This window comes from Zalophus californianus, chromosome 7 (genome assembly GCF_009762305.2).
Source record: "Zalophus californianus isolate mZalCal1 chromosome 7, mZalCal1.pri.v2, whole genome shotgun sequence".
NCBI lineage: Eukaryota > Metazoa > Chordata > Mammalia > Carnivora > Otariidae > Zalophus > Zalophus californianus.
The window spans coordinates 53347665-53370594 of NC_045601.1; the positions used below are offsets into that span (position 1 = coordinate 53347665).

The 22930-nt window shown below is 45.9% G+C and overlaps 1 protein-coding gene across 9 annotated transcripts in view; it reads left to right on the forward strand.

The window, feature by feature from the left end:
• Positions 1–22930, forward strand: part of SCML4 (Scm polycomb group protein like 4) — a 107931-nt gene that overhangs the window by 59534 nt on the left and 25467 nt on the right. For 5 of the 9 annotated variants that reach the window (XM_027603417.2, XM_027603423.2, XM_027603418.2 and 2 more), the window contains 3 exons: positions 8056–8185; positions 10372–10572; positions 14953–15132. In XM_027603417.2, the coding sequence (XP_027459218.1) occupies positions 8056–8185; positions 10372–10572; positions 14953–15132 (511 nt within the window). Of the gene's footprint in view, positions 1–8055; positions 8186–10371; positions 10573–14952; positions 15148–22930 lie in introns of all 9 variants that reach the window. The other 4 variants (XM_027603424.2, XM_027603426.2, XM_027603422.2 and 1 more) reach the window with 3 other exon arrangements.

The window sequence follows — 22930 nt, forward strand, 5'->3', positions numbered from 1 at the left end:
TTGTCTTCCCTCTATACTCGTCTGTCTCTGTCCAAATTTCTCCCTTTTAATGACACAGTCATACTGGATTAGGGCCCATCCTAATGACCTCATTTTAACTTGATTTTCAGCAAAGATCCGATTTCCAAATAAGGTCACATTCACGGGTCCTGTGGGTTAGGGCTTCAACATCATTTTGGGGGACACATTTCAACCCCTAATGTCCAGTAATATAATAATCTTTGTCTTTTAACTAGGCATTTGGTCCACTTATGTTTAAAGAAATTACGGATAAATTTAGATTTAAATATATATCTTATTTCGTGTATTCTATCTGTCCCACTCATTCTAGGCTCCTTTTACCCACCTGTCCTGCCTTCTTTTGGACTTTTTTTTTTTTTTTTAGTATTTAATTTTTTTCTACTCATTGAAAGTTAAGCACTCTGTTTTTTATTGGATTACCATATGGCTTGTAGCAGTATCTGTTCAGAGATCTGCACACTCCCCTACCCCAATATTAAGGCAGCTTTCCTTATTGTCAGGTGTGGGTGGGGAGCAGGTGGCACAAGTTTACAACTGGCTCATCCTTCCCTGAGGTCATAGCCCTTTGGATGAGCCCTGACCCCCATACCAATTCCCAAGGCCTAGATTTCACTTATATTTCGGCCTGATAATTTTTAAAAGATTTTATTTATTTATTTGAGAGAGAGATTTTATTTATCTATTTGAGAGAGGGGGGAGGAGCAGAGCGAAAAGGACAAGCAGACACCGCACTGAGCGTGGAACCTGATGCAGGGCTCCATCCCACAACCCTGAGATCATGACCTGAGCTGAAATCAAGAGTCAGATGCTTAACTGACTGAGCCACCCGGGTGTCCCTGGCCTGATAATTCTTTATAAATTGTCAGCACCTCTCTACTTTCATTAATTTTACATTTTATCCATCATTTGTGGCTGTTTTCAACTGATCCAAAGAATCTACTTCTCTATATTTCTAGAGATAGAATTCCAAAGAAATTTAGGCTGGCATATTTCTTCTAATCGACATTCAAAATGTGGCACTGACACTGGTTTTGTCTCAAATGCTTTAATGTTTTCAGAAGTAGTCTAATGCAGGGTATGTACACATTATGGATTAGAAGAGAATTTAGAAGCCAACAATCTACCCAATCTCATGGCTTTGGAAGGTGAAGCCCAGAAGCTCTGAGTGAGTTGCTCAGAGTCCCATGTGAGTTGGTGGCAGACCCAGGATTCAAACCCCAGTCCTGTCTCTGAGCCCTGTGTTCCAGCCATTCCCCTGCCAGGCATCAGCAATGTGTAGTTGATGACTGAAATCATACCAGTTCTCAGTGTCCATCTCTTGGGGGGAGGAAATATGGCTGCTCTTCTTCTCGTCGTGCCCTCCCCCAATACTATCAGCAATAGTAATACGAACGTTTACTGAGTCCTCACTTTGCACTAGCCCTATGCTAAATGTTTACATTTAAATCTTGCCACATCCCTGTGAGGGGATATTATTATCCGCACACAGGTAAGGAAAGGCAGGCTCCAAAATCCTAAGTAATAAGAGCTCTTCGTGCTGAGTGTCTGTGCTGGACTTTGAGCCCAGATCCAAATGCTAGTGTTCCAATGTATGTGCCCACTGCCATCCCGAGCTTTGTTGCTTCATCTCTGCTGATGTGCATGCAGGCAGTCTCTACACATCGTACTCCCTCAACCACATTCTTTGTCCTTAGATTATCAACCTCTTGCTATCAATGTATGAAACATTGTTTAGTTAGTACTTGTTTCTGCCACACGGGCATATTTCTAGAAAAATATTTCAGTTTTTACACTAGCTAACCCCTTCTCCATTAGTGGCCCCTGGCCACACATCTCAGTTTGCGAAGAGACCCTCCCCTTCCCCAACTCTTTCCAGTGGTTCTCTAGCAAATGTCTTAGAGAAGGTCTTCCCAGAAAGACAGCTGGAGCAAGAAACTCTCCAGGCCCTTATTTTGGATCTGTCAGTGGAAAAGAAAGATGAGCTGCTTCCACATTCTCCAGCCCCCTTTGGTGGAGATGCCAGCTGGCAGGGGCCGACCTTCTACTCTTTTGCTTCACCCACCATGATACTCTACTCCAGCAAAGCACAGCCCCTTGGGCAGCTGCTGGTGACCATGCCCTGGATGAGGAGTCACCACACCGTTTTGATTGAGGTTTTGAATTTCAGGTGAAGGTGCCAACTTTGCCAGCATCTGTGCAAGGCTGTTGGCTTTGAAGGCCAAGGATTAGTGCCAGTATATGTCAGAGCATGGCGTCCCGGCACCTAATCTCTCTCTAGTCTTATGCTTCCAAGAAGGAAGCTTTGTCTCCCTTCTTCCCTTCCATTTTACCCAGTTTATTCTGCCAGATCCTGTTTTTTGTTGTTGTTTTTTTTAAAATGTTTTATTTATTTATTTGACAGAGAGAGACACAGCGAGAGAGGGGACACAAGCAGGGGGAGTGGGAGAGGGAGAAGCAGGCCCCCCGCGGAGCAGGGAGCCCGATGTGGGGCTCAAGGCGGGGCTCGATCCCAGGACCCTGGGATCATGACCTGAGCAGAAGGCAGACGCTTAACGACTGAGCCACCCAGGCACTCCTGCCAGACCCTGTTTTTAATACTTTGAAAACAAACTATATTTTAGAATAGGTTTAGATTTACAGGAGAGTTGCGAAAGTAAAACAGAGAATTCTCATATACCCCATACCTACTTTCTTCTATCGTTAACATTTTATATTACTAGGACACATCTGTCTCAATTAGTGAACTGATAATAACACATCATTATTTAATCATGCCCATATTTTATTCAGATTCATTAGTTTTTCCCTATTCTCGTCCAGGATCCAGCCAGAATATTAACATTCAGTCATCTCCTCTCCTTAGGCTTCTCTGGGCTGTGAAAGTTTCTCAGCGTTCCCTTGTTTTTGATGACATTGGCAGTTTTGAGGAGTATGGGTCAAGTGTTTGGTAAAATGTTTATAACTTGGGTTTGTCTGATATTTTTCTAATGATTAGACTAGGGTTATGGGTTTTGGGGAAGAAGATTCCAGAGGTAAGGTGTCATTCCCGTCATGCCATGTCAAGTGTGCATACTATCAGTGTGGTTTATCACTGTGGATGGTGACCTTGATCACCTGCCTGAAGTCGTGTTTGATGGGTTTCTCCACTGCAAAGTTACTTTCCCCACATTTCCATCCCGTCCTTTTGGAAGGAAGTCACTATGTGGAGCTCACACTTAAGGAGGGGGATGTTAAGCTCCACAATAAACTATTTGGAATATTTATGCATAAGAGTTTTGTCTGTTCTCCTCCATGTATTTATTTAGTCAATCATTCATTTATGTCAGTAGGGAGTCATGGATATTTATTGTACACTTTGAATCATAATCTATTACTCATTATTTGTTGCTCACATTGCTCCAGATTTGGACATTGGAAGCTCTTTCAGTTGACTCCTGTGTTTCTATGACCTACCCTCACCATTGTGTGTGTTTGTGTGCTTAGTACTCTCTTACTTTCTGGGACAAGATGCCCCAGGTTCATCTTGTATATTTCCTGCCCTTGTCCTTGAATCAGCCATTTCTCCAAGGAGCCCTTGTTCCTTTTATTGAAGAATGGTATTAGAAACCAAGATAGGAGTATTCTTTTTTTTTTTTTTAAGATTTTATTTATTCGACAGGGAGAGAGAGAGAGAGAGAGTGAGAGAGGGAACACAAGCAGGGGGAGTGGGAGAGGGAGAAGCAGGCTTCCCGCCGAGCAGGGAGCCCGATGCGGGGCTCGATCCCAGGACCCTGGGATCATGGCCTGGGCCGAAGGCAGACGCTTAACGACTGAGCCACCCAGGCGCCCCAAGATAGGAGTGCTCTGTTTTATTTTGTCCATTTAAAAAACAAAACACAACAAAAAAGCAATTTGAAAAACCCCAGCAATTTTGTTTTGTTTTATTTTGTCCATTTAAAAAACAAAATGCAACAACAACAAAAAATTAAAAAAAAAAAAAGACAAAACAAAAAACCCAGCAATGGCAAAGACAAATGTCCTGCCAGAGAATAGCATCCCTGTATGTTGGGGGATACTGGGAGCTCCTCAGTTCCACATGTAGGAGAGGCCCTGACAGAGGGGCCCCACATCGCACCATAGGACATTCCTAGCCACTGGGCTCATTTCTATTTTAGGAGCCCTCTAAAATCATATGTGACTCCCTTTCCTAGGCCAGGCTTTTCTCCTTTATATTAGGCAATGAGCTGAAAATTTCAGCATGCTAGGTCGAAGGTATGCCTAGTGATGATCTATTCTCTTACCAAGAAGAATTTTTAAAAGTCATATACCACCCACAGTTGCATGAGATTTCTTCTTTGTTCAAAAGTCCCAGCAGTTGTTTTAGGGGTTGGATGAATGCCGAAGGTGTGAGCTGCAATTCTAATTCCTTCAATTCTTTATCTGAGCAGAAATGATGGGTAGAGGTAACAGCCAACTATAATTGTATTACTTCCTTGGAGGTGGGTTCAACAAACAGATCCTTTTCTAATAAATATTAAAATAGTGAGCAAGCATTAGATGTTAGGGTTGTTAACGATGCTTATATGAACAGGAAACTGTCCAGCAATCTAAGTCTTCACTGCCATCGCTACCCTCACCATCATCACTGCTGTTATATCACCATCCTTCTAGGGAAGGATTGCGAGCATCTTTGTGTGATTAACTTAAAGACCACAGAGGGAAAAACGATGACTTGCCAAATCTTGCTTTTTCCCCATCAACATCATTATCTGTATGTTGGTTGGAGGGCTTTAAGCCTGTAGTGGAGGACTTAGCCAAGGTCCTTCTAGAGCCTGCTGCCCACAGTCCTTGGGGACTGCCACTACCAGCTTCTCCACTGCAAGCCACGCAGGGCAGCATATCATTCCTCGAAGGACTGGCAGAGGGGCCAGTGCGACCTGGGAGGACAGGCAGGGTAACTTTGGCTCTTGTCACACTTGGTGGGTGAGGGAACCATGCCAAAGTCATGGTGACTGAGTCAGAGCAGGTTTCTTGTCCGCTCCTTCTCACCACTGATGTTTCTTTGAGATTATTTTTATAGTATTTAGCAGAGCAGAGCTACATGGTGCACCCTTTAATTTTTCAAATGCTAAACACAGAATAAGATGAAATCTCTGTTAACTGTAGCTCCTGACTAACATTTGGTCTCTTGCCAGAGTCCCAGAATCTGCACCCATACAGCACTGTGCAACCCGGGTGCTCGCTTTTGACTGATCTCATTTTAAATTTCATTTCAGTGAATTTAAATTCATTTCCCCACATCCCACTGCACACTCAGCAGCCACGCCCTATTCCCCACTTGTCTCCCCTCCTAGTTCATGAACACGCCCTCCTACATCCTCACACTCAGGCTTCCGGCATCACTGAGAAATTAGAAGCCGTCAAAAGAGACCTTTTGTAAATTCCCATCTCCACATCCATCCTCCCCCCCACCCCAATCCAGACCACTATACTCTGCTTTGCAATAAAATAGATGAAAGGTCCCCGTTTCTCTCCATGGCCTTGAGCCAGCCCTCCCACCCACCCGCCTCCATTCACTACATCTCACCCCCCTCACCTTCTCAAAGTCCTGATGCCGCTAGGTCTCCAAGCACTCCCCTGGATCATCCCTCTTTCCCTCTCAGCTGGATTATTCCCATCAACATTCAAGCATGTCTCTCCCATCTCAAAAAAAAAAAAAAAAATATATATATATATATATATATATATATATACTAAAAGATTTTTTTAATGTTTTAATTGTGGTAAAAGACACATGGCATAAAATGGACCATCATACCCATTTCTAAGTGTACGGCTCAGTACTAAGTATATTCACATTGTTGTGCATTTGATCTCCACAACTTCACCTTGCAAAACAGAAACTCTGTCCCCCACTCCCCATTCCCTCCCTGGAAAACACTGTTCTACTTCCTGTTTCGATGAACTTGACTCTTCTAGGTGCCTTAAATTAGTGGAATCATGCAATATTTGTCTTTTTGTGACTGGCTTATTTCACTTAGCAGATATGTTCAAGACTCCTCCGTGTTGTAGCATGTGCCAGAATTCCCGTCCTCTTTAAGGCTGAGTAATATTCCTTTGTGTATATATACCACCCTATGTTTACCCATTCATCTGTCAATGGACATTGGTAGTTGCTTTCTTGTGGACTCTTGTGAATAGTGCTGCTATGGGCATGAGTGTACAAATACCTCTTGGGGATTCTGCTTTCAGTTCTTTTGGATATAGACCCAGAAGTGGAATTGCTGGGCAATTCTATTTTAAATTTCTTAGGAACTGCTATACTGCACCTTTTTACGTGCCTGCCAACAGTGCACAAGGGTTCCGATTTCTCCACACCTCGCCAACACTTATTATTTTTTATTTGTTTTTGATAATAGCTATCCTAATGGTGTGAGGTGGTGTCTCACTGTGGGGCAAAAATAACTTGATCCGACTTTTCCTCCTTGCCATAGCTAATTTTTGGCTCCCCTTGAAAGACTTGACTTTAACTCCTGACCCCAGTGCTTCCCTTCCCTTTATTTCTTGAACTAATTCCAATCAGGTTCTCAGCCCACCCTCTGCACTACCACCTCTCTTGCTGAGAAGTTGCTACATCTAAAGGCCACTTCTAGTCTTCCTTGATCAGAGGTTTTGACATGGCTGACCACTCTCTCCTTCATGAAATGCTTTCTCTGTTTGGCTCCCACAAGACCACACTCTCCCAGTTTTCTTTCTACCCCACTGGATGTCCTTCCTGGTTTCTTTTGCTGGTTCCTCCTCATCTCTCCAACTCTACACGTTGGAGTCTTGCAGGGCTCGGTGCTTGATTTTTCTCTTCTCCATCTATACTCCTTCTGTTATTCTCTGATGAGCTCACTCATTATCATGGCCTTAAATATCAACTCTATATTGGTGATTCAGTATAGGGGGGTGGGGCCTGCCTGTATATTAACAACAGAATGCACACCCTTGCTACTCAAAGTGTGGTCCACGGACTAGCAGCATCAGCACTGCCTAGAAGCTTGTGAGAAATGCAGAATCTCAGGCCCCACCCCAGACTTCCTGAATCAGAATCTATATTTTAATAGGACCCCCTGGTGACTGATTGCACCTTAAATTTGAAAAGCAGCGGAGCAGTGGCCTCAACCTTAACTACGTATTAGAATCATCTGAGTACCTTTTAAAACTCCTGATGCCTTGGTCCCACTCCCAAAGAATGATTTAATCGGTCTGGAGTAGAGAACAGACACAGGTCAGGGGTGAAGAGATGAAGTGACTGAATTATTCATTATTTTTTTGGTGGAGAACAGGATTAGACAATTTTCTGTCAAACCTTGGTATGGAGAGTGACTTATTGGCATTGACACAATCAACCAACCAGTCATCTCCATCTTATTCCATAACAGCAAATATCAGCTCCTTATCTGTGATTTCAAATGAGTCCTTCAAGGCAGCTGCTTCTCACCACCAGGGAATACGCTCATGTCCACACTCGGGCTACCCGTGATAGTTTCTGCTGTAGGAAATAAACACTGAGCAGTATGGCAGCCCCTTGGAGGAACGGTTTCTGCTCTCTTTTCTAGCAGGGTCCAGTGATCCACGTGAGCTGAAAGCTCAGCAGAGATTAAGGAGAGCTTCGGCATTTGTCCCTGGGTAGCTGTTGGGAAAGCCCTGTCCATAGGATTCTAGGGATTCGAAGCCTGGGAACTGTCCCCTACCGTGCATTCTGCACTCAGAAGGCTCATAGGCTTCAACTGTTCATACCTCTTGTATTCCAACACTCACTGCCTGACACCAGTCATTTCCTGGGTGGCTCCACTGTAAGGGTGGGGTGTGGAGCTGATCTCTGAATTTGACCCCAAACATGAATCTTGATTGTGAGCTTGAATCTGAAGTTCAGCCCCTTAGCTGAACAATAGAAAGGTGTGGAAACATGATAGAGGAGAAATGGTTAACTGATATCCAGGAAAAATTGGGGGCAAGTGTAGAGAGCATTTCCAGATTTTCCTTGACCAAATGGGCTCTGTCTTGCAGCTCAAGTCTCGGGTTCTTATGACTCCTTTAGCCCTCTCACCTCCGCGAAGCACGCCGGAGCCCGACCTCAGCTCCATCCCTCAGGATGCAGCCACCATACCCAGCTTGGCGGCCCCACAGGCTCTCACAGGTAGGTCAGCTGAATGACCTCTAAGGCTGTGATGGCCAGCCTGCCATCTAGCAGTTACTCTGTGAACTGGAGAGCTGCCAGTGAGATAGCGCTAATGAAGGATTTAGTTATTAGCTAGACAGCAGGGAGGACGACCAAATTCTCTGAGAACATTAGCTTAAGTGTCTCACAGATAGGATTACTTGAAACTTGGTTTTCAGTGCATCTCTGGTTCAGCTGGTTGCCTTGGGGTGGGACTAGAAAAGGTGGTTTGGTGGCCCAGTGTTTTCTTTTCAGAGCCACGTTTACTTTGCACCAAGAGTGAGCCTGCTTACCTTGAAGAGCTTCCATCCCTGTGTTTGTGCTTCCAGATCTCCTAAGGACCCTAACCTCCCTTAATCCCACCTGGTGTCTCCAATCCAGTCAGAGTAGAATTCAGTCCAGTCTTTCTTATGGGGTGTCCACCAACAAACATTTCTATCATAAGAGTACCAGCAGTAGGATGGCATTGCTCTCTTTCTCTCTCTCTCTCACACACACACACTGTCCCCCTCATCACAAGCCACCCCTACTCCCATCCCGCTCGAATCCTTTCACTTTCGCTCCCATTGCTCTTAGGTAAAAACCAAACTTGTTTATGTGGCCAACAGAGCCCCGCAGTTCATTGCTCTCCTCTCAGTCCCTAGAGCTCCCCCATAGCATTTCAACATACTGCCTTCCCTCTGTCTGGAATGATCTCCTTTCTGGTCACCCTTCTCATCCCTTACATCTCAGTTCAGGCGTACCTTGCTCCAGAAGGCCTTCACTGACTTCCCTGCCAGGGTCCCCAGGATCGGCCCTCCTAGCACCTCCCCAGTGTGACTTGAAGTGACAGTCCCACCTGGCTTCCTCTAGGGCTCTGAGTAGCTCCGCCTTCCCAGTGGGGCCCCAAGCTCTGTGAAGCCAGGGACCTCGCGAATCTGTAGGGCCTACCCAGCACAGTGCCTGGCATGAAGGTCTCTTACTGATTAGATTTCCTTAATCATCTGGGATGAGTACAAGAGAAGGCAGCCTGGTGGAGTGGAAAGAGCACAGGCTTTGACCGCAGAAAGACTTGAGTCTAAATCCCTGTTGCACCCCTAATTACACTTTAGAATTTAGAGCAGCCATCCAACCGTTAAGACTCATTTCTTCATTAGTTTCTTCATCAGTGAAGGAAGTCATCATATCCCACTCCCAGGCCTGTCTTGAGATTCAAACAAGAGGAAATATAGGAAGTGCCTGGAATAGAGTAGGGGCTCAATAAAAACTAACTTTCTTCACCTTTGTTCTTACTGTTTAATCCTTCCCATAGCCTATTGGTCTCTTCTTCAAGTCCCTTTTGAACACTTCTTTGCCCTAGTGACCCCCAAGGTAAGATCCTCATAACCTGGGACGGGGGGTGGGGAGATAGATGAGGAGTCGTTGCCATAGGGAAGAAAATGTGACGCCTACCATTAATACTTATTTTTATTTCATCCCTTAAAATTTCCTATTTCTTGGTTACGTTTTAAAATGCATGCAATATATTAAAACAGTCAAGAACGTATATATCCTACAAATAAATAAACACATTTGGGGCATGTGCTCATATATACCGATGGGGTATATGACTTTAAAAGTGTGAGGACCGTTGGTTGGGCTCACCTAAATGGGCAGCTGAGTACTTAATATCTCTGAGATTATACATAGCACTCTCTTTAGAAATTCATTGAGTATATAGTCTTTGGTGTAATCAGCATCATCTTAATTTTTTTACTCACTGAAAGTTAACAAAAAAAAAATTAGCAAACATTATGTGTAGCTTAACAGCTCCTTTGGAGGAGGAGGGAAGATTTTGTATGTGTACGTGCCCAGTATGGAAATACATTTATACACATGGTCCACACGGACCTCCATAATTGTCTGCAATTCCGATTTGACTACATCAGAGGGGACCCACCTGTCTATCTGTTTCCAACCAAGGGTTCTCTTGAGAGTGGGCCCTGGAAGTTGGGAGTGATGGGCTCTTTTGCCTCTTGTACTTCTCAGGTTGGAAGGAATCAGTCCCACCTTTGTTTTTTTTTCAGCTTTCTCAAGGTGAGGGCCAAGGGGGCACAGCTGAGCCTCCCCCTGCCACCACACACAGGAACAGCCCCCTGGTCTGATGTGACTGATGCTGAGGGCTTTGTGGGTCTCTGTTTCCACAGTCTGCCTCTACATCAACAAGCAAGCCAACACAGGGCCGTACCTGGAGAGGAGGAAGCTGCAGCAGCTCCCCGAGCGCTTTGGGCCTGAGAGGCCATCGGCGGTCTTGCAGCAAGCCGTACAAGCGTGCATCGACTGTGCCCACCAGCAGAAGCTGGTCTTCTCCCTGGTCAAACAGGGCTATGGTGGCGAGATGGTGTCAGGTAAGGCCCTGGGGCAGGTTGTATGAGGAGGGCATGGGTGTCTCTCTGAAGAGGAAAGAAGCCATAATCAGGCTTGGGGGGACTGTGGTTGTAGCCAGAGTCTGTTTTCCATCTGCTGGGCTCCAGGGCCTTAAATGAGCCTGTGTGCTGGAGGCCTCTCTCTGGGCTTGAGGAGAAAAGGCTTCTGGACCTGGACAAGAAGACTGAACATCTGAATCCTCTTTCACAACCCCCCCTACTTCCAGCTCATCAGTAAATCCTATTGCTCTAACTTTAAAATATATCCAGAATCCAGCCACATTTCACCACTCACAGCAACCACTCTGGTTCTTTAAAAGTTGAAGTCAGATCATGCCCCTCCTCTGCCCTGCACCCTCAGTGGTTCTCATGTCACTGCAAGAGAAAGCCCATGTCTTTGCGAGGACCCAGAGGCCTTAAGTGACCTGGCTCCAGCTACCTCTTTGATCTCCTGGTCACTCCTCTTGAGTCCCCACTCTGCTGCAGCTATGGTGACCTCCTTGCTGTTCCCTCTGCTATCTCCAGCCATGCCCCTGCCTCAGGGTCTTTGTACCTGCTCTTCTGTCTGGAGTGCTCTTACCGCAGCTATCCAAGTGTGACTTGCTCCTTGACTTTCTTCAGGTTTCTACTCAAATGGCGCCTTATCCAAGAGACTTATTCTGACCACTCTGTGTAAAATATCATCCCCTGTCACTATCTATTCTCCTGTACTCTGCCTCATTCTTTCTTCATGGCACCCTGAGCAGTGGGGAAGCTTATGGTCCCAAGCACCTCTCAAGGGCTAGGTTGTTGTCTTTTTTAAAAGATGCTTCAGGGTCAGTCCCTTCTCCCGTTGTCACCATCCTCCAGTTTCAGCCCCACCCCAGCAGCTTCCAGTGGGAGTGGCAGTGTCACCCTAGGTGAGAGGCAGAGTTGGGAGCTCTGCCCCCTTCAAATGTTTGCCTCCAGAGGTTCTTTCCACGCTCCCCAAGGCTCTCTAGACAATTGTTGTCACCACCTGCCCTTAAGCCCTGGAGCACCAGGTCTTTGCAAGGTGTCTTAATTCCAAGGGGACAGACTGGTGTCTTCTTTGGCCCAGTATCAAGGGCATGGCCTCCATATCACTAGGGAATAGCAGGAAGATTCCCCAGCAATGGGGGTGGTGCAAATGAATGACCCTGCCTGCTGTCTAAGAGAGGGGACAGGAGGGGGGCCTCTAATGCCGCTGGGCATTTTTTTTAACCCTTGATCCCCAGGACTTGGGGGTGGGGAGGTTGTCCAACACAGCTTCCCCAGCTGTGATTGGTTCTGCCCACCTTCTAGAGCTCCCTCTAAGCGGGAAGCTGGGTCTGACTCGCTGGTAACTGATTAAAATAGAACTTGGTAAGGTCCAGGTGCGTGTGTCTGACCCAGGGTGACTTTTAAGAAACTTTAGCAGAAGCAGAGACAGGAGGAAGAAGTACTGCACCAAGAGAGGCCAAGAGGAGAGTCTTGTTGTCAGCTTTCTGAGAGCTTGCTGGCCATTCTTCGCCCGATTTTTGTCTGAGAGCCAGGTTCTCAAACCTGGGCTGCCCTCTGAGGTTGAAGGCCTTGTCGTTTTCCTTGCTGAGTAGCAGGGCTCAAGACACTGACATGGTGCTAAGAGAAAGCTCTTCCTGTACTGTGTGCCCACGTTCTTGAGCAAATCCCATCTGAGTTTTTTGTGCTCCCTCTCCCTAAGCTGGGAGAGCCAACGCTATTTCCCCTGCTCTCTTGCTCAGCGTTTCTGTGGCCTCAGGGGCCTTGGCACTGGGAACAGGTTTTGCAGTGCCTGGCACCAACACAAGCCTGGGCAGAGCCCTGCTGCCAACTTTCCCTTGGCTGAGGGATTCCCAGGGAGTCCAGAGCTGAGCCCTTGGTCTTAGTGTCTTGGAGAATGCAGTAGCACAGGGGGACTCCTCATGCTGCCTCCCTGAGGTCGCAAAGTGGCAAGGTGGTCTTTCACATTACTGATGGTGATATGGAAGCTCAGCGAGGCTGTGATAGCACCAAGCTAGCACCAAGCTCAGGGAGGGACTCAAGGAGAAATAGACTCCCCCACTCTGTACTTAGAACCTAATCCTAGGGCACTGCTTTCTCAACGTTCCCATGGCACAACACAGAAAATGGTGACGTTGGTGCTGGCACAGTGGGCTAAAGGAACCAGACTGCCATGGGTGTGCCCAGGGCCACCCCAAAGGCTAAAGGAGCAGTATTGCAGTACCCCATAACCCTCATGCTCTGCCTGAGCCACACTATCCCAGAGGAGTAGACCTTATGGTGTCACGAATGCCACGTCTGCTTCTAGGAGGTGGCCCTTCCAGGCACCTCTGGGAGTGTATGCACACTGATCTATGGGACAGACCCGATGACCCAGACTCTACTGCTATGGGTGCAGTTTCCATCACACTGGGTCTTCTAAAATATTGGAGGCCAACAGCAATGCTCACACTAAGAGGGAATTTCCAGAGCGTCTGAGTGGCTATGATAAACCCCTTAGTGAGCACGTGGGCAAGATCTTTGCCGGCTCTCCCAGAGTCACGCGGAGTATTAACGTGACAGGCAAGTGCCACTTAGAGGCCACATGAGCCAGAAAAACTGCTCTACGCCTTCTTCTCAATTTCCTCCTCTGTAACATGGGGTAATAACCTCTTGTCTACTGTCCTCACCAGATAGTTAGGCGGCCTGAATGAGGTGATGGATATGAATGCTCTTGTCAAACTATAAAGAGCTATACACACAAAAAAATGGATTCTTTTGATTTCTAATTAAAATGTTTTGTTTTGTTTTAGTTCTAAAATCAAAACTAGCTCTGGTATCGCCCCTGCCCCAGCCCCTGCCATGTGCCTGCCTTTGGGAGATAAAACATGAATAACAGGGCTGCCCTCTAGGTGTTGACAATGAGTGGCTGAGGCCTAGCTGGGAGCAAAATATCCTCTTAGGGTCTGCTCCTTTGTTCCTCACAGTGGAGCTGGTATGCAAGCTTCATGGGGTGAGAGAGGCTGTGAGGACAGTTACAGAAAGGAACATGCTGGAAGAAACATGTTTCTTCTAAGTTCTGGTAATGCTGTAGAAATCAAATTTCATCTAGAATCACTATGGAGAGGTTATTGTTCTTTTTAAAGACTCCTCCCCAGAAGAGTAGAAAGAACCCTGAATTCTGTGATGCTGGATTAGAGCTAGAGACCTCAGCACAAACTCAGGTTTATTTGGATATCTCTATCTAGATCTAGACCTACCTATCAATCTATTGATTGACCTAGCTCTAGCCATCTCTCTCTCTCTCTCTCTATATATATATATATATATATATATATGTATATATAGAGACAGAAAAATAGAGACATAATCTTAATAGGATTGTATACATGCATATATTTCTTAGCTCTCTCCATTGAAAAGACCCAGAGCTACTGACACCCCAGTAGCAATGAGCATATCCAGTGCCCAAATCCTGGTTTCTAAATATCACTCTTTAGGAACAAGGAACCGGGCTGTTGGAGAAATAGCTGATTTTAGGGCAGGGCAGGGAAAATATAAGATGAATCTGAAACATAGTGAAGCTTCAGTAACCAAAAAGTTGCTAAAAAAAAATGGAGGCATGTCACAGGGACACAAAGACAAGAGATGGAACAATTTGAGCAACAAAATAAATAACATAGTATTAGATAACCCACAGTACAAAATAAATATATTGTGTCTATACTGATATTAATGAATGAATGAATGAATGGATGGATGAAGGAGAATGTACAATTCTTTCTTATAGAAGAATTCCAAATGATATAGAGACTCTCCCTTCCTCAGGATGTAGAGCTTAATCCCTCCACCGCCCTTGAGTGTGGGCATGATCTTTTGACTTATTTCCAAGGAATGGAATATGGAGAGTACAGTGGAGAAATGCAGCAAACCCTATATGGCCAGGTGATGAAGGCTGACATCCCAGTGTTGTCATACGGACATCACATACCCCTGATCTGATGTGATGAGAGGGGCACTTCACTTCTTTCCCCCAAACCTTAACCCCAGTCAGATCATGAGGAAAACATCAGACAAACCCAAACTGAGGGACATTTTACAAAATACCTGACCGGTACTCTTCAAAACTGTCAAGGTTATGCGAAACAAGGAAAGACCGGGAACCAGTCCCAAGCCAGAGGAGACTAAGGAGACCTGGCAACTAAACCTAGGGTGGGCTCCTGATGAGATCCTGGAACACAAACAGGGCATTGAGCGAAGAAACAGGTGAAATCCGAATAAAGCTTAGTTAAAAACAAAGCACAGCTGGACAAACGAAAACCTCCTCCCACAGACCTGTGGCTTTGTTGTGCCCCACTCTGAGTTGCTGGCTCTGTGGCTTTCCAGTCTCGGCGTCCTTCGACGGGAAACAGCACCTGCGGAGCCTGCCTGTGGTGAACAGCGTCAGCTATGTCCTCCGCTTCCTCGCCAAGCTGTGCCGAAGCCTCCTGTGTGATGACCTCTTCAGCCACCAGCCTTTCCCTAGAGGCTCCAGTGGCTCTGAGGAAGCCCAGGACAAGAAGGAAGGTAGGATGGAGTCAGGTAGGCTCTGTCCGTCTGTCTTCCCTGTGCCGGAGGTGGTCCCAGGTGTTCCTGCCCTCCTGGGAGCTCCCGAGGGTTCTCCTGCTGGAGGCTCCCAGGCTGCCTCTCTGCCACCCCCAACCCCAGCAGAGGTCAGGAACAGCCAGGACTGAGGGTACCCAGACAGTCCCCACCCAGGCTGTAGTGGTAAGAGATTGCTCCAGCTACTGAGAGCTGATGTTATGGTTTTAGGCTTATGTTACTGGAATTTAGACAATGAGGCCACATCACATATAATGAATTACTTTCTTCACTCTCCTCTAACTTAGACTCTTGGGCACTTATCCATCATTGTTAAGTCATTGAAAGACTATGACACTAAGGAACTAAGAAATCCTGAAGAAACTAGGGCTAAGAAATGGATTATGTTCATCTATGCCTGGGGGCCTCAGATACCCATCCGTGTCAATAAACAGAGTGTGTGTTGCTTCAGGGATTTGACCAGGCCATGAATCAAATATGTTTTTCAGTAAGAGTTAGTGTTTCTCTCTCATCACAGGATGAAAAGTGATCCCAGGGCTGAGTGCCTTTTGTTGCAGAGTAGTTCAGCATAGGAAAACTGGTGGGAAGGTCAGTAAGGGCATATAGGGCCACACGTTGTGTGCTGAAGGGCTAGGTACCTCCACTTAGCAGCCCTGAGTTATGGAAATCCATAAAAAGTTAACATGAATCTAGGCTCTGGATTCCAGGTCCCCAAGAATGACCAGAAATGTTGCCTTTATTCTTTCTCTGGAAGCAGTATTGTTGATATATAAAGAACACATAGCCAGTGAAACTGGAATCTAGTCATTATGTCATTCTACAAACATTTGCTGAACACTCTTCTGTTCCAAGCACCATGCGACATCTTGTGTTGTGATAAGACAAATACATGAGCTTGGGAAAATTTTTGAGGTATTGAGTGACCACTACAGATAATGAAAAATGAATACATTTGCAGGTATGTGCTCACAGATAGGCTTAGAGCCTTCAACAAAAAAGATGTTTATAATAAGAGTGGCTATATTTTAAACTTAAGAGGACAGCAGGGAAGGATAAATCTAGATTCTTAGCATAAATTTTTTTTTTAGATACTGTCAAGAACCCTGTTTATAATTTTACATTAATCTCCCTGAGACCTGGGAATCAGGAAGAAATTTGGCCTTCACAATGAAAGCTACCTAATTAAATATGGTCTATGTGAGCAGATACTATATACATTTGTGGCTTTTGTTTTTATTTTGTTTTGTTTGTTTGTTTTTGATGTCTCTATATGTGCAAGCTTGGGAAAATATTTTCTTATCTCTGGACCTCCGTTTCCTAAATGAGGTGTCGGGGTTGCTTATGCACAGTGCTACTTCTGGTTCTGACAGTATGAATCTGGTCTCTCCTATAAGCCTTAGCTGACTCAGGAACATATCCTAAAGCTAATGAATCTTCTAGTGAATCTTGCAACAAGAATAGCAGAATGGTCTGATTTCACTTTGCAATCCACTGAATCACCGTTACATTGAACAAGCAATGTCCCATAGGATATAATCATAAAGCCGCATAATTCATGTCTCCCATTCTTCTTTAAATATATCCTGTGGGACCACTTCATTCCTATCCATGGATGAAATTTTGGACAAATCTTGTGACTTTTCTTGTTCCTTTCAGGTAACAAAACATTCTCTAGTCAATAATTAATATATCTGGGTCAGTGTAATAATCAAACTTTAAATTTCAATCAAAGATGTAACTACTCCCTATTCCCAGTTCAGACCTGCTTCAGGCCAGTTGGCTTCTCTCCACCTCACACCTAACCTTGTGCTTTTGCCCCCCGTCCCATATCTGGCTAATAATGATTTCGAATGCTTCAGGACCACAGTAAGAGGAGAAGGAGAGGCAAGAGGTAGGAGAGTTTTTACCTGACTGATCCTGCTGTGAGTTGGCATCATACTCCCAAGTTCTGGTGGGTGTTTAAGGCTGAGTCTTCATCCTAAGGGTTCTCACATGGGCATTTTGGTGACCCTGCCATCTCTCACCTGCACTTTCCCTGACATGGACAAATATAATTCTTCTCTGGCTGGTTACCCAGTCACTTCCTTCCACAGCCCCAAATCTGCAGGTAGATCTCTAGCTTCTTTCTGCAGAGGCCCCCTTGTGCCACCAGACAGTCCCACAGAAAGAATCTAAGATGATCTTACTTTTTTTTAGAGAGTGGGGAGGGAGGAGGAGAGGGGTAGAGGGAGAGGGAGAGAGAGAGAATCCCAAGCAGGCATTTCACGGGGCTCAATCTTACAACCCTGAGATCATGACCTGAGCTGAAATCAAGAGTCAGATGCTTAACCAACTGAGCTACCCAGATGCCCCAAAGATCTTACTTTAGCTTTCTCTTCTGATGGCCCACATCTGGCCCCTGACAAACACTACACATCCTTGGCCCAAACAAATTCTGGGCATGCAGCTGAACCTTGCAGTCACCTCTCTTTTGTTCTGCCATCAGAGTAGTCAGACTTTTAGATTTCCCATGGGAATCAAACAGTAATCCACTGTGTCTCTCAAGCTCCAGGGACAGATATCAAGCTAGTTACATGGCCACATTGAAGCCCTTGGTAATACACTAGACAGTTCTCCCCATAATTCATCTTCTAGTCAACCTGTTTCTCAACCTCTACATTTCTTTTGCAGGCTGGATGTAGGTGGTCACCCATAGGTATAAAACTGGCTTTCCACCATCTTTTTTTTTTTTTTTTTTTGCAAGATCTGCATACTTCACTCTACCTTGGGGTGTCTGTTGTCTTGCAGCCTCAGCGAAAACTGAAACTAAAATGGTTTCATTTTAACATCCTGTCCAGGAACCCCCCCCTTCAGCTTTCCTTAAGTGATTACTGAGGAAACTCTTGCCTTGGTTTCCACCGTACTCTCTCCCAAGCTCACCATGCTGGAGGAAGTTCCAGAGTTTTCCCTGGAGCGGTGTCACTGCCTCACATCTTCCCTTGACTGGGACAGTTATTTCTAGCCAAAAGGTGCTTTCCTTCCTAGCTGGCCTGGCTTTGGAAGCAATGACTTGAATTGTCTTCATGAGCCCTTCCCTAGCCCATGGCTGATTTGAAAAAATGAATTGCTCCAAATCAACGAACCTTGTGGACATTGTTTCTCAAGCCCCAGGTGTTGCAGAACTGAGTTCAGTGCCTCTCACGTGTCTGGGAGCCTCAGGGAAAGTAAAAGAAGCAGCTACGTCACTGTAGGCTCTAAGTGGCCCCCTTGCCACATATCTTTTCCACCAATCTGCCATGGAGCCTAAAATGACACCAGTAGAGAGTTTGCCTTTAGATTAAGACATCGCCTCTTTAGGATTGTCTTGTCAAATTTCCCTTAAAGGGTCACACGTCAAATTATTATCACTTCAAATGAAGACTTAGTTTATCTTGCCCTCTATTGTGGCAAGAAGGGCACATACAAAAGGGAAGGGATGGAGGCCTTGGTTGATTTTAGGCTCCAGATCCCTCCATAGAACCACATCGTTCCTAAACACGACTGCACAGTCTTGAGCTCATTTGAACCAGGTGGTTCTCTGCCCCAGTGCTGTTCAGTTAGAGCTGTAACCTATCAGGCTTGGTGCCACAGTTGCAGGGTTTGTCAATGTTCATTAGAGCATTTCCAGAAGACAGTTAATGAGATGATAAGAAAAGGAAAAACCGTGACACATAAGGAACTATCAAAGAAACAAGGTTTGTGGCCAAAAAATGGATGATTTGGACATCATTTTCTGAAAATGGACATCATTTTCTGATCCAGCAGGTCATACAGATTTGTTCTCAGTGGTTCTGGTGGTAGATTTAATTAAACCTAAGATCTTGCCACTCAAACTCTGGTCAGGAGCATTGTCATCACCTGAGAAAGGCAAAAGCTCAGAGGCCCTCCCACACTCTTTAACAAGAGATCCCAGGTGTTTTGAAGACACATTATAGTTTGAGAAGCATGGATTTAAGGACTACTGTCCCAGGTAGAGAACTTGGCAGCTGAAGAGCCAGGTGGAACTCTTACAAGTTAGCTCCCTTAGGAGTCAGGTGGGGTGTATTCGTAAGGAACTTTGAAAAGTCAAAGCTACAGAAGTAGAAGGGACTGCTTGAATGGTAGTGACCTCCTCGTTACTGGTGACAAATGTAGATGTCCACTTGTTAGGGCCATGAGGGGGGACGCTGGTAACCCAGGAGAGAAGTAGGAGCAAGATGTCACAGCTGGAGTGGCAGCTGATGGCTCTGGGCAGCAGGTGTCCAGGAGCCCCAGTGAGGGGCCCCCCAGAGGTGAAAGTGAGGCTACCAAGACAGAGCAGGTCACATTGGAACAGAGAGAGGACATCTTCCACATCCCTTCCTCAGAGCTTTCAGACAGAAACTTTCTTCCGTGATGTTTCTCCTGTGTCTGGGGAAAACCAGACTACATACTCATCTGCCTGAATCCCATCTGGGAGGTAAAGGTCTTGGCTTGAAATCGGGAAGTTCGGTCATTCCCCTTTAGTTCTATTACCTGACAGCCACATGTGGTGTGTGTTTTAGGAAGAACAACTCTCCGGTGCTTTAGGAGAATGGAGGCAGAAACGTGGATTTGATAACATTTGCGCTTCTGTCAGAAGCCATGGGATGATCACAGGGAAATTTTACCTTACCTTTGAATATTGGAAAGAAAAGCCCTCAATTATAAATAACACTCGCCAGTGTTTTCCAAACTTAAATGTGCTCAGGAACCACCTGGCATCTTGTTAAAGGGCAGATTCTAGCCTCAGTGGGGCTGGCCTGGGGCCTGAGAGTCTGTGTATCTAACAGGTGTGCAGGTGGATTGGTGCTGCTGCTGGTCAGCGACCACACTTTGAATAATAAAGCGTGGGCTGGCACAGTCCTGCTCACCTGGGGAAATGTATCATTTATTCAGGTTTTCAGTAAAATAAGTCTATTTGCACTAGGACAATGCGCCGTCCCACCCACACCCCTGGCCCCCGTACAAGTGTTGCCACCAAAGATGATCCGATGCCCATGGAGAGCAGAGGGGTGGAATGATCAGGCAAGGTGGCAGGTGTGCAAATCCAGGTGACAAAGAGGAGGTTTGCTGCTCTGGTGAGAAGGGGTGAAAGAAAGCCAAGAATGACGACAGGCAAAGTCCCCAGTGTGGCCTGGCCACCTTCCATAGCAGGGTCCCTGCCGTCTTTTATGCTTCCCCAAATCCCAAGACATCCATCTGTTCTCCCAGACCCATGTTTACACATCCTCAGTGGCACCTAATTTTGCATTATATTGCAAGAATCTGTGTCCAGATCTCATCTCCCTGCTGGATAGATTTGGGGAGCAGAGCCTGAGATGTAACGAATCTGTAGCAAATATTTATGGCTTGAATTCTATGCAACACAACAGAACAAATTGTCTGCTCACCAAGAGTAGGGGAGATCTCTGGAAACCACAAATGTGATAGCTGAACCCTTCTGCAAGATCTAATTTAGTGATTGGTTTCCTGCCCTTTGAAGTTTTAACACGATGGGAACAAACTGTTTACTTTTTCTCGAGTAGCTTTTTCGATACACAGATGGTAGGGGTGGGAGATGAGGAAGGACTTTTGTTCTTGAAGCTCGATGTTTTCGTCCTTGGCTGGTGGTCTTTGAGCCAGGCACCAGGAACCTAGTGGCGGACCAGACATTCACAGTTTCTGCCTGGATTTTGCTAAGTGCTAAGTGCTCCATTATGGTTAAGCCTATGTACGCAGCCTTTAGAGATCAAGTTGGCTTCCTTGTTGAACTGCAAATTTATATGATAGCTCTATGGAGAATGACTGTACAGGGAATATCTATCTTTCCGAAAGATTGTTTATTTCCTTTTTTTTTTTAAGATTTTATTTATTTGACAGAGAGAGAGACAGCGAGAGAGGGAACACAAGCAGGGGGAGTGGCAGAGGGAGAAGCAGGCTTCCCACCTAGCAGAGAGTCCGATGTGGGGCTCGATCCCAGGACCCCGGGATCATGACCTGAGCCGAAGGCAGACACTGAACGTCTGAGCCACCCAGGCACCCCAGATTGTTTATTTCTAAAAGGAAAAAGAGTTTATCAAGTGCCACGAGTTATTTGACATAGAAACATCCATTTAGTCAGCAAACATTTAGTGAGCTTTCCCATTTGGGATGCACTGAAGCCTGCAAGTTCAAGGCTACTTGTTCAGAGCCACAGAGAAGGCCACAGTGGGGAGGAGACTGAGCCCAGGTCTTCTGTTCCCTGACCCTTTGCTTCCCTCCCAAGCCAGTTGCTGGTAGGATCCTATTACCCACACTTGCTCGGGAGCGTGTACATCCTGTGTGCCACCCCACCCCCACCCGCCCCGCTCAGAAACCCGACTGTACTCAATGGATTCTCACAAATGGCTTGTGGTACACCTGCGTCATTTCGTCTCACAAAGATGTAAAAGAACAAAACAAACCCCAACCACCATTTAGCAAAATCCAGGAAGAAAGTGTACTCCAATTATATCAATTCTCTTTTCTCCTTCTGGGTTTCCTATCTTGGCCCCAAGGAGTGTTTCATCCTTGTCCCTGGGCTCTGGGTACATTCCTGCCCGGTGACATACACAGGACAGACCGAGGCCATCACTCCGGACACCAAGAGAGCTCTCTCATTTTTACAAAACCCACACAGAGTGGCCTGCTCCACCAGACATTAGGCATAGTTTGACCTGGTATCTTATTTTAAAGATCTATTCATTTATTTGGGGGGGCGGGGCAGAGGGAGAGGGAGAGGGAGAGAATCTCAAGCAGGCTCTCCACTGAGCCTGGAGCCCGATGCGGGGCTCTATCTCATGACCCTGAAATCATGACCTGAGCCAAAATCAAGAGTCAGACGCTTAACCAACTGAGCCACCCAGGCACCCCTCAACGTAATATTTTAAATAATATGGGGAATGATGGAGGCAAAAAACAAAACAAAACAAACAAAAAAACCCCCACAACAATGAAGGAAGGTGCGTTACACCAAGATTCCCTTGTAGCTGCTTGTCTCCCAGTGCAGGTCAATGATTGGAATATCTCAGAGCTATGCTTGCCCTGTCACAGCCAGAGGCCACGTTCACAAAACTGCGCTGTTCTGTTAGGCTTGAAAGAGAGTCATTTGGGAGGAGAACAAAGTATCAATACCAAGCTCAGGTGTTAAGAATCCTCTGAGAGGGCGCCTGGGTGGCTCAGTCCTTAAGCCTCTGCCTTCGGCTCAGGTCATGATCTCAGGGTCCTGGGATCGGGCCCCACATCGGGCTCCCTGCTCCGCGGGAAGCCTGCTTCTCCCTCTCCCACTCCCCCTGCTTGTGTTCCCTCTCTCGCTGTGTCTCTCTCTGTCAAATAAATGAATAAAATATATATCTAAAAAAAAGAATCCTCTGAGGAAGTTTTGATGGAAAAGTTCAAAGAGGAGTGTCTACCAGGTCCACAGCAAATACAGAGGCCTTCCTGTATTTTCAGACAGCTAGGTCCAGGGGAAGCCCAGCTAGTGTTCCTAGAGCATAAGATGAGGAGTGTTTGCCAGGGTAGGACTCCTAATCTTAGTTCTGCCCCTGGGCGTCATTATTTCATTTAGGAAAATTTATTTATTGTGTTTCCAATTATATCATTCATTAAATTATAATATCTGTACATATTTTAAACACCGAGCTAGGTAGAGCACCTGGCTGGCTCAGTCAGTAAAGTATGCAACTCTTGATCTCAGAGTTGTAAGTCTGAGCCCCACATGGGGTGCTGAGATTACTTAAAAAAATAA